We start from the raw sequence: 12533 nt of genomic DNA, 5'->3' as shown, positions 1-12533 counted from the left end.
CCAAGATTGGGGACAATGTTTTCTTCAAGACTGCTGTAACAAGGCCATATGGAAAACTAGACAGTATCTGTTGTTGAAACAACTCTCTTCCACCTTGGTGAAGTAAGCAAAGATTTATTTACTCATATTGTGGTGAGGCATTGCAGGCATGTCCAAAGGCATGGTCCTTGTGTGATATTCCACAAATAAATACATTTAAACCTCAGAGACTCAAAAGAATGAGGACTACTGACACAGGACTGTCTTCCCAATTGTTCCAGGAGAGATGCATAACAGCACTGAGAAAACTGCCTTCTTCACAGGAGCAGCTGAAGAAGACTCGTTTACTGACTAGGCTGTTGTTGTTGACAGACACCATGGCTGTTACAATCAGGCGCTCTGTTTCTCCACAGAGGTCTGAAAACAGCCGACATCAGAATCACCTGTGGTTGCTTGTTCAAAACTCAGATTTCTGGGACTTGCCTGTACTCACTAGACCAACAGCCAAGACTAAGACCAGAAATCTGAATTGGGAACCAACATCCTAAAAAATTCTGATGCACAGTAAAATATAAGAACCAATACAAAAGGGGTTGAAAATATAGAGAAACACATACAGAACCGCTGAGCATCAGCATGTTCTATTTGTCACTGAGCCGCTGTAAAAGTGGGAAAGTACAAACGAAGACGAGATGATGGTTATGAACATAGCCAAGAGACAGATTCTGTTCCTGCTGTAATTATATAGTTATTATTATGCAGTATATCCTATTTTATGCAGATCTTGTATATAAAAAGATGAATGGATAAATTAACATGATTATTCATCTTCCAAAACTATTCTTGAAGTAAACTGTTTATCAATTAGTCCCAACTACCAAACAGTTAAATGAGAATTTAATTTACATACAGCTTTGAAAGATAAACCATACATGATATTTCTTCTCAAGCTCTTTTCTTGCAGCTCCATGTCTCAGAGCTCTTTCTGATCCTATGGAAGCCATCACATTCCTATTTTCCTCCTGTGTCTGATAGGACTGATTCTTACTGGCTTCAAGAAAAGACCTTCCCTGAAAGGTAGTAAATGAGCCGAGGAATAGCTACTCTTCAACCGAAATGCACTGTGACTATGTTTTGAGTAAACAACTGACCAGTCTCTTAAATGATCAGGATAGTCACCTTTCTATTGCAATTTATAAAGGATGCAAAATACTAAACTTTAAAATAGAACAAAATACAAAAAAGACTTTAAAGGTGGGACACTCTCTTTCTAATTGTTCATTTTAGAAGGAAAATGATCAGTCTGACAGAGGAATGCTCTGGAGTCAGAGAGGCCTGAGGCTAACTCTTGAATCCTTCACTTACTGGCTGTTTTAAGTTCGTTACTTAATTTCTCACAGCTATGGAACTACTGCCTCTAAATGGAAATAAAATCATCAACTTTTGGGGGCATTAAATATAAGCTGATTTTTTTCAGCATTGCTCTAATAAAGGGGCTCTGAACACAAACAGCTATCAAGAAATGAATAAAAAATTAGATGTGAACACCACCTCCAATCATATTAGTGCAAAGTCATGTGTCAGCAAACAGGAAGGGGATTGGTGCTCGTTTCTGCAGAGCTCATGAAAGGGTGACAGCCAACTGTGGTTAGATATTCATGGAAGAAGCATACTTTCAGGAGTACCACCAACCAATAAGTGGTCCCTTTCAGAAAAGTTCTTATGTGAATGCAAAAAAATGATTCAACACTACACAATAGTTTGGCAGTAATAAAACTTTCTCAACTAGCCACTATGAAACTAAATTTTAAAAAATCATAGCTGGAATTTTAAAAATTGCTTTATTGAAATGATACTTTCTGGGGCTGGTGCAGTGGCACAGCATGCTAATCCTTTGTCCTGTGCCCCAGCATCCCATATGGGTGCCAGTTCGTGTCCTGGCTGCTCCATTTCCCATCCAGCGCTCTGCTTTTGGCCTGGGAAAGCAGTGAAGGAATGTGTAAGTCCTTAGGACCCTACACCCACGTAGGAGACCTGGAAGAAGCTCCTGGCTCCCAGCTTCAGATCAGCTTGGCTCTGGCCATTGCGGCCATTTGTGAAGTGAGTCAGTGGGTGGAAGACCCTCTCCCTCAGCAGGTACAGCGTGATAGATGTGGAGCATACATGAGCACTAACCTCCACTCTTCTCTGGCTATAAAATCAATTCTAAATCAAATCCAAGATACTAAGCTTCACCCTAGTACCAAAAGCTTAGGCTCCTCTTAAAGACTGCAGTTGCTTCTTCCAATAGTAAAACTCTTAAGTGCTCAGGTGAGTGTTTTAATTAGAGATCCCTTCATCAGATGCAACACCTTGAGTCATACTTGCCAATAAATTTTTAATGAAATACTATTGTCAGTCACCATAAAACAGCTTATATGAAAAATATCTTTATAAATAGCATCACATTTATTTTCAGGATACTATTCTTGAGGAATATTAATTATCACTGTAAAAAGTTTGTTAATCTCCACAATAAATGTATTTTAAGTTTTAATTTATAAGCATTTTACAAGTTTTTATATATCTTTATTGTCATTACTGTTTTAACCAATCTAGTCATCTTTGTTTGAAACAAAATTGAGTTCCAATTGTTACTTTTACTCCTGGGATTTTATAAAATTAACCAGTCTTCATATGTTCCTAGGTGATGAGACTTTTCCAATTGACTTTTATTGATGGGTAGGAAAACTGAACATTTAATATTTACAAAAATCTTTTCCAAGTACAAAAGGTTTTCAAGAAGTTCACAGAAAATCTATGTTATGACAAAAATGTATCCATGAATTTAAAAAAAAGTCTGAGCCCAAAGAAGTATTTCCTTTAGTACCATTTTCTCATGAATTTTCTGACACACATATGTGGTAGTCACAAATCAGAACATAGATAGCTTTGGCACTATTAGGTAGAAAGAAATCATTTTGTTTCGTCTCAACTAGATGAATAAATTTCGCTTTTTATCCCCACTAATAGCAAAAAAAAAAAAAAAAGCAATGAAAACTGGATAGTCATTCCAAAAGATCTGCAAATAATAGCTACTTCCAAAAAAAATCATTACATACCTATATGTGATAATCATGATAATTCTCATAAATATTAGGTAGGAAAAATACAGCACAGTAAAAATGTATTAGTGAGTTAAAAGAGCTGTATTTAAGCTCATATTGAATTTTGAAACCCAATTCTGTATGAGACACTTGGTGAGGTATGTGAGGCGAGGGGAGACGCTCCTTTTATCTTTTCTACTTTGTCGGTTGAGTCTGTTAATGAACTGATAGGAGGAAAGGTATACAAGCTCACTATGTGCGTGGAAGCACCATAGAAAGAAAAATGGGATCTAGAAGTTTATATCCACTCTTTGTAGGAGACAGGAGGAGAAGGATTGCAGGCAGTTTAGGGGAGAGAAATGCCTGGGGAGAAACATGAATGGGTCCTCAGAAGAAAAGGTGATAATTTATGACAAAATCTGGGTGTTGAGCCCCAGGCTCCCATCCTGTGATTAGATACTGGGTTCATCTTCCCTGGCTAAGCATGCAATTCACAGGGAGGGATTCTGTTTTCAGACAGACAGGGGCAGTTTAAAGAAAACCCTTCCCTGCATTGATTGTTGCCCACCTGCCCTGCTTGAAGCAGTCACCATACAGATGTGGCACATCTGGGGGTAGCACTTCCTGAATTATTTCCGGTTCAACAGGTAATATGAAATACTGAAGAGAAAATTTGCAAGGAGCTTGTAAGAAATTATCAGAATAAATCAGGTAAACATGTTGTCTGGCCAGTATGGACAGAATGTTCTTAGAAAAACACAAACCCAATATAGTATTCAGACTTTGTAAGAAGGTAAATGGCTATGTCTGGAGCACGGGAGTTTAGAGGCCTGCTAGTTTTTGTACTTTCTAATGACTGGAGATTTTTATAAGCATGTTACTATTTTTGCAGTCAAGAGGACAAGCCAAATTTACAACCTATGCCTATGAATAAACACTGTAACAGAGAAAATGAATATTAAGTATAGGTTGACTTAGGGTACTGGTTGCCTATGAACAGATTTTCTGTTTTAAAGTTATTATGTTGTTCTAATGAAATTTTAACAACAGATTAAATAATTCTAAAAGCAAATGAAAATTTTAATTTTTAAAAATTTAAGTCATGTGCTGTAGTCTGTATTAAAAGCAGAGGTCTTGTTGCCTTTTTTTTTTTTTTTTTTTGCTAAAGAGTTGGGCTGCATTTGCAATATTCTATTTCTATTGGCAATATTCTTTTTAAAACTTTTATATGATGTCCAGTCTAGATTGGAAAAGGTAAAATACATCTTTATTGATCTGCTTGTAATAATCTATTTCATTACCATCTATTATTAGGGTAACACTCCTAATCATCTATCATAATATTAGTACACTGTCCTGAAAAAAACAAAAATAATTCCTGGCCATTTTTCAGAAAAACACCAGCAGTCTTGATCTTCATGCTTTAAAAAGCCCCCAGACAGACTAAATCACAGCAGGTCCCTTCTTCACTTCAACAGGTTCTAGTTATATCAATGACCATATTTCAAAATATGCATCTTGTTTTTATTTTATATCCATCTTATTTGCAAGATAAAGAGACAGAGAAATTTCCTGCTGGTTCACTCTCCCAATGCCTCCAAGCAGCCAACCTGCACCAGGCAGAAGTCAGGAGCCTCAACTCTCACCAGATTTCCCACATAGGTAGTAGGGCCCAGGTATCTGAATCATTCTCTTCTGCCACAGGGTGTGCATTAGCAGGAAACCCAAACGGACCCAGGGCAGGTGGGACTCAAACCAGACAGTCCAATATGGAATGCAGATATCCCAAGAGAACACTTAATGGCTGCCCAAACAGCTGCCCCTGTAATACTGTTTGTAGTATCACTGCAGGCTGAATCATTCTTTCCAGAAATGGCTTAGATTGTGATCTCTCTGCAGCTTTTTACATTTAATACAACTCGACAGTCACTTTAACTGCAAAAAAAAAAAATCTGATGGAGCATGTGAAACTTCCTGTTAATAAAGGGCTTGTGTATTTCTGGTCATGAACAAAGGGTGTCTGGTGCTTGCTAACTCCATTTTTTAAAATGTATTATTTTGTAAAGTTAATGGTAGATTTCCAAGTATCCTTTAAGTACTATTAAATCCATTTACTAATTCTGCAAGATAATGGCAAGGAGAGCTCTGAGTCAGTCCCACTCCACAAGCCAAACAATGCAGAACTGAACCAGTGAAGAACATCCTTATCTGTCATTCGAGTTTTAATTGAGGTCTGATGCAAAATTTCATTTTCATGGTAGTTGTATTTAGATTTGAGACTTCATTTATATTCTTTCTGATAATAATATTTAAATACTTCCATTTCCTAAAGTTAGATCTATCATTTGCCTGAATGAGGACATTTATAAAGTTAGGAACTGAATGAGGACATTTTTAAAGCTATGTCTAAAATGTGGAACTGGACATAATGATGATAATTTAATACGCATGCCTGTTTGGTAATCCTAATGCAGTTGGATACAGACATATGTTCCAAAAAGTTAAGGATCAGGGACACACAGTGGTCTGTCTCTCTGTAAAGCTGCTGTGACTCCAAATTGCAAAAGTAACTGAGTACAAACAAAAAGTAACAGAGTAGATCAGGGATATGTGGGGTGGCACAAGATTTGACTCCAGTGGGCTCAGGTAGATTTAAATTATCTCTGAAAGCAATGGCCTGGTAATATGACTGCTGTACTTTGAAGAGATCTTACTCTTCCTTCCTTCCTTCTTTCCTTCCTTCCTTCCTTCCTTCCTTCCTTCCTTTTCTTTCTTTTTCAAAGTATCATAGCTTATTCTTAGCTACAACTAAAATCTTAAGTTTAAATTCTATTTTGATGAAGTTCTTAGAAATAAATGAGAAGTAAAACACCATCAGCTTAAAGGTTAGATAAGCACAAATTCTGGTTCTGCAGAGGACCAAACTGGCTTCTAAGTCATTATTTTGACAAGTTAATATCATGTTAAAATCACAAAATCAAGTGAGATTTAGGGTGGGAAGTCATAAAGCTCAGACCCAAAAGCCATGCCAGTGGGAAGCTGCCAGTGGCAAAGGGAGTTAGCCTCTAGTCAGCTCATCACAAAGCTCAACAAAGAATCCATAAAATGAAATGATGCAGACCAACCTTTTATTGCACCCACAATATTTTGGTCTAGTCCTTTCCGGTTGTCATTGAGTCCTCTTTTCCTCTTCCCATTGGGTAAGGAGTTAGCCAAAGTCTTGTCATCAAAAAATGCACACACCAGTTTTCTAAACAGAAGGCTTCCTGAGCGAGTGTAGTTTGACAATATAGAGTCCAGCTGAGATTTAGGCATAAACACATCAAAGCCTTCAGCAAGTTGCACTTCTGGCTACCAAAAGAACATAAATATTTTATTAAAAGCAAGATTTGAAGCATTTGACTCTGGGCATATATGCAACAACAACAAAACACACATCATTAGCTGCTGAATTGTCTATATCCTGTAAATGCTACAGTCTTAACTTTGTGTGTCAGTATTCACAATGAATAAAAGGCAATGAGCAGTCATAACTCATAAAACAAGATACTCTAATTCTAATATTTAAATAGAGAGGAGTACACAGAAAATGCATTCCTGTTCTTAGAAATAGCAAAGAGAGGGCTGAATAATCACAAAATCATATAAACTTGGAGCTAAAAAAGGTCTTGAAACTTCTGGCTGAAACACTTTCATTTTGTAAACAAAGCAACCAAAGCGTAAAGACACCAAAAGCGTGACTGAGAATTAATTCACATGTGTTGGTTGAGTGCACAGCACTTACAGATCACATTCTCATAGGGTAAATCATTTCATTTATTTTGCCCAAGGACACAGGATGTGCCTACTCCCCACAGATACCCCACTCTTTCTATTCGGCCAGTTTTCAGCTGTGGAACCATTCCCCTCCCCCACGAAAACTTACGCAAACTAATACTTAAAATGATGGGCATGTTCCTCAGGCAGTTGAAATCTACCCTGACTTCTGGGAGGACAATTTGAACCTATGTCCCTGAGCACCTTCAGGAAACTCATGCACTATCTATTGCACTTCCCACTCAGGGACTTCCTGATATGGATGTAGGAGTAAGACAACTACCTGGTGCTCAACTTGGGGCCCTTACACAATGATTCAGGTACAGCTACTAACTACACATCCTCCATAAGCACCCAAAGGTGAGTTTACAGTTGACTTTTTCATATTGCATCCTAGCTCCTACTGTTTTATCTCTAATGCCTTTCCTAATTCCATTCTGCCCATGAAGGTAGCGCTTCCCTGTTACCACTGCTCATCTGACATATAGGTATGATGGTATCTATCATACTGCATAGGGTCTGGCACATAATAGGTACTCAATAAATTCTTATTGAATAGATTCAGTTTGTTAATCATAAAGTGTTAAGTCATTTATAGCTTGTTATGACAGCTTTATAATGACTATAATATGAAGAAATGCATCTGGTAAACTTGATCAGAAAAAAGAAGAACATCTCACATACACTATATAAATTATGAAAGATCTTTGTTAGATCTTTTGTTACTTTGCAAACTTGACTCCACTTTTGATTTTCTAATGAAGATTTAGGATTAGTTTCTTTACTGGGAGAAATTTTTGCTATTTTGCTTATCTTACTGCCTTTCAAAATGTCCAACACACTATTGTCAAAGTAAGAGTGCTCAGAGCATGGTTTTATTAGGATGATGGTTAGGACTGGGCTCAGTACCTCCATTGTTTGAATGACGGGGTCAAGTCAAAGCCGGCAGTTGGCAGGTAACCCAACCAAGGTCTCTCACATGGGTAGCAGGGCCCCTGCCTCTGAAGCCATCACTGTTGCTGCTAGGGTGGGTATCAGCAGGAAGCTTGGGTCTGGAGCAGAACCAGGACTTGAACCCTGATATGGACAAGGGCATCCCAACTGCTCCACCAAATGCCCACCTTCAAAAATCAATGGTTTAGGGCCCGGCGCCATGGTCTAGTGGCTAAAGTCCTCACCTTAAACGCACCAGGATCCCATATGGGTGCTGGTTCTAATCCCGGCAGCTCCACTTCCCATCCAGCTCCCTGCTTGTGGCCTGGGAAAGCAGTTGAGGACAGCCCAAAGCCTTGGGACCCTGCACCTACATGGGAGACCTGGAAGAGGTTCCTGGCTCCTGGCTTCGGATCGGCATAGCATTGGCCGTTGCGGCTCACTTGGGGAGTGAATCATCGGGCGGAAGATCTTCCTCTCTGTCTCTCCTCCTCTCTGTGTATCTGACTTTCCAATAAAAATGAATAAACCTTAAAAAAATTTTTTTAAAAAAATCAAAATCCAAATTAAAACATCAATGAGGTACCACCTAACGCCAGTAAGACTGGCCCACATGAATAAAAGCACCAACAACACTTGTTGGCGAGGTTGCGGGGAAAAGGGATCCCTACTCCACTGCTGGTGGGGCTGCAGGCTGGTACAGCCTCTATGGAAATCAGTATGGAGAATATTCAAACAACTCAAATTCAACATACCGTATGATCCAGCAATAGCACTCCTAGGAATATATCCAGAACACTTGTTTTATGAGAAACCAACATGCACTCCTATGCTCATAGCAGCACAATCAGTAATTGCAAAAACATGGAAGCAACCAAAATGCCCATCAACAGAGGATTGGATAAGAAAGCTATGGTTCATCTACTCCATGGAATACTACTCAGCTATTAAAAAAAACAAAATGCAGTTCTTTGTGGCCAAATGGGCCAAACTGGAAACCATAATGCTAAGGGAAATGAGCCAATCCCAAAAGGTTAAATACCACATGTTTGCCTTAATTTAAGATGATATGATGTTATGTATAACATGTTATGTTTTGAATGTTATATGTTGTGTATAAACTAAATTGAAGTATAGGTGAGGTGGTCACAGAAGGTGGCTGGGAACTCGCATTTACTTTCAACATGTTGGTTACTCATTACTATGGCAATTAATTCCATAATGATGTAAATTTTTGCTGATGGTATGATGGAGCTTTCAATTGACTGGGATAATACTCTGCTAGCTCTGTCTTCAGACCAGAGAGGGTATACCTAAGAAGACGTTGAACTTGACTGGACAATAAGATGCTGGACTCTATGTCTGGTGTATGCTTGCAATGGGGAAATCTCAACTGAACTTGAGCTGTGGTTATGCAACAAGGTGGAGGAATCCACCATGGTGGGAGGGTTTGGGGAGGGGTGGGAAAACCCAAGTATCTATGTAACTGTGTCACATAATACAATGTAATTAATGAAGTTAAATAATAAAAAAAAAAATCAATGGTTTGTCTGGATTATCAAAAAAATCATCTTATTTCTCTTTATATTGTCATTCAGTGTTTGGTTTCTGAATGCTTGGTAAATATCACTATAAAAACTGCTGTTAGATTTCCCTCGCCCTCTTGCTTCTTGCTGGTTAAGTTTGCAGAAGAGGCTGATGGAGCCGAAGGCTGAATACCTCATTCCTAGAACAAGGCTGGCACATACCAGGCATTGAATAAATATTTGTTCAATGACATAACATAGAAATATTAGGAGGGCATATTACTGACATGATCTAGGGTAAAGTTTTACCAATAAACAGATTTTCTTTTCTACATCTTAGGGCTACATTTAGAGCTTTCATTCTAAATAAACTGATCTCAGATGTTGGCTAAGTGCTCCTATATCACTTGAAAGCCGTTTTTCAGAAAGGCCCAGTGCATTCTGCAGAATGTGATGGAGAGGCTTGTAACTCACAAAACAGAAAAGGGAAGCACCCCAGATGAGTTCCACTCTCCTAAGCTTTGGCTCAATTCTGATATCAATAAACTGCTTCTCAAAATTCAGCCACCTGGTCTCTGAGACTCCCAGAACTTCCTCTGTGACTCATTTATGAATCATGGCCCCCTCACTTGAGAAACACTGACCCAGATGAGCCACCTGGCAGAACTAGCTATTCTCTTCACCTACTCACTGTGTTGTCTATGAACTTGACACTTATGGCACCTTTCACACTGCATCTACGTAGTTGAGAGTGTTTCTCCTTAGAAAGAGCACTCTGATACTTGGAGTGGCAAGTATCCAGACAGTTGGTGTTCAATGGACACTTGTCAGAATAAACCAAATACTACATAAGAATTCACTCAAAATGCCTAGTGCTGAGTCAGTGATCTTTTATCCCTATATAATGGAAGTGGTTTTGCATGTCCATTAAGCCACAGCTCAGTACACGGCAACGTCTCCCATAACAACAGGAGCAGACTATCTGAGAACACTGACCCCTTTTGTAGGGAGGAGTTTAAAGGCGGGCCCTACAGATAATATAACACACAAACGTGTTATGCAAAAGAGAAAACGATGGACACTCTAACAGAGGTACAGAGCGTGTACAGTCTGTGATGGTATTGGAATTTGGCTACTAGAGGACAGGGGAAAGGGGACAGGCATTGTGGAGTAGCAGATAAAGCCACCGCCTGTGATACCAGCATCCCAAATGGATGCCAGTTGGAGTCATGGCTGTTCCACATCCAACCCAGCTCCTTGTTAGTGCTCCTGGGAAAGCAGCATAAGATGGTCCAGGTGCTTGAGGTCTACACTCCAATGGGAGATTCCAGGTTCCCCAGCTCTGGCTGTTGCAGTCGTTCGGGGGGTAAATTAGCACATGGAAGATCTTTCTCTTTCCCTCTTTCTTGTGTAACTCTACCTTTCAAACAATTTTTTAAAGGAAAGGGGCTCAGAAGAGGGTATAGAGGACACTTAAAATTATCAAAATTGAGAGGCAAGACATAAAGAGAGACTTCCAGTCCACTGGACCACTCTTCAAATGCCCACAATGGCTAGGACGAGGCCAGGCTACAGCCAAGAACCGGAACTCTCTCACACAGATGACAGGAATCCAATATTCCTCGGGTCATCACTTGCTGCCTCCCAGGGTCTGCATTAGCAGGACACTTGAATCAGGGGCCAGACCCAGGCATCAAACCGAGGTTTTCAAATCTGCCACATTGGCATCTTTTGTGCTAGGCTAAACACTCGCCCTAGGATAGCATTTTTACCGGGGCCTTGAAGTTAAGCATTAGGAGACAATGGTACAACTGCTGTTTCTAGCATCTGCTGAAACTCCTAAACTAAGTGTATGGAGGTGTTAGTGTGGGGCTGAGACTTCCTCTGGCACCATCAGAGCACTCTGATTTCTAAGGACCCTCCAATGCAGAAGCTGGCACTGTTTTCTGTTCTACTTTCTACAGATAAATGTTTTGAGCTGCTCTTTCTAGCTCAAGGACTCCCATCACAAAAACAAAAGTGGTGTGATGAGCTGAGGCAGTGCCCAGCAGCAGGCAAGGGCAGAGGTGGCTGAGTGCTGCCTGTTGCCTGCTCCTCCTGGCCTGTCTCCTGTTCACATTTCTTGGCTGTCAGGGAAGAGTGCTACAGCACATCTACCAAGTGCCAGAAAGCAGCAATTCCTTAGAAAACAAGAGGGCAGAACTTGGGAAAGATGATGTCAATTAACCTCCAATTTTCGATATGAAATCTTTTAATTTCCTCCATTTTACCAGTATAATCATAGTGGATAACTGCCATCTAATGACTACAACTTTGCACACATACTTGTAATACAGGCTAAAATTCCTTCTTTAAACTCTTCTTTGAGGTTTTGGTCCTGAGCCTGTTTGAGACTTGATTAGCCAGCCAGACTATCCCTTCTAATCCCCATCTCTGAATCTTTTTTTGTTTACTGGCTCTAGTTCATAAATGGAATTTATTTACTAATATTAGGAAATATGGAAACCAATACTATTCCAAATAAATATCATAGTAAGAGGCCAGAACTCCCTTGATGAACTCACAAACCAAGATAGATGGCAAATAAACTAATGTATAGATTTTATTGATTAATGAAGTAACACCATCTATAAATGATGACATCCAAAGTATGGGGTAGAATCTATAGCACTTAAAGTCATTATTTTGTGCCTTAGAAGTCCTAATCCTAGCAGAAATTTTGATTTTCTTATGTCTTGCCATTTTAGTACCTCATCCACTCAGCACAACAAGGAATCCATGCTCAATTCTTCTTACCCATTGGTGAAATTTTGAAGGCAAAAATTGCATAAAATCATAATGACTCTGGGTTGAAACTTATGGACATTAACTATTTTGCTTCTTTACATTTCTCCCTTTGCATTTCCAATGGTCTCCCTTTGCACTGAAGCAGTTGAGGTTAGGATCTGGTTTGGGTGTGGGGACTCCCTAAACAAACAAATGACTGCCGCTCTCCACAAGGCCTGTGAGGACATCTTGTGATCCCCCTGTATAATGTAAAGAAACAAATGTAATTTTAAGTAGATCATATAAATTAACCACAAGGGAGATATGGTATATTTTTAGTAGGTACAGTTAGGAATAACAAATCATGCGAGGCTAAAAAAAAAAAAAAGCCACATGAGGTTATTGGCTATAAGAATAAAAAGAAGGA

The 12533-nt window shown here is 39.3% G+C and overlaps 1 protein-coding gene across 8 annotated transcripts in view; it reads right to left on the bottom strand.

Annotated features, from left to right (window-relative positions):
* BEND7 (BEN domain containing 7) overlaps nt 1-12533 on the bottom strand; it is an 88896-nt gene that overhangs the window by 30524 nt on the left and 45839 nt on the right. For 7 of the 8 annotated variants that reach the window (XM_058669460.1, XM_058669461.1, XM_058669464.1 and 4 more), the window contains one exon: nt 6191-6416. In XM_058669460.1, coding sequence (XP_058525443.1) covers nt 6191-6416 — 226 coding nt within the window. Of the gene's footprint in view, nt 1-4283; nt 5001-6190; nt 6417-12533 lie in introns of those variants that run through there. The other variant, XM_058669467.1, reaches the window with a different exon arrangement.

Source organism: Ochotona princeps, chromosome 10 (genome assembly GCF_030435755.1).
Source record: "Ochotona princeps isolate mOchPri1 chromosome 10, mOchPri1.hap1, whole genome shotgun sequence".
Lineage (NCBI taxonomy): Eukaryota > Metazoa > Chordata > Mammalia > Lagomorpha > Ochotonidae > Ochotona > Ochotona princeps.
Note: the sequence above shows the minus strand (reverse complement) of the source record. Positions and strands in the feature narration are given on the sequence as shown.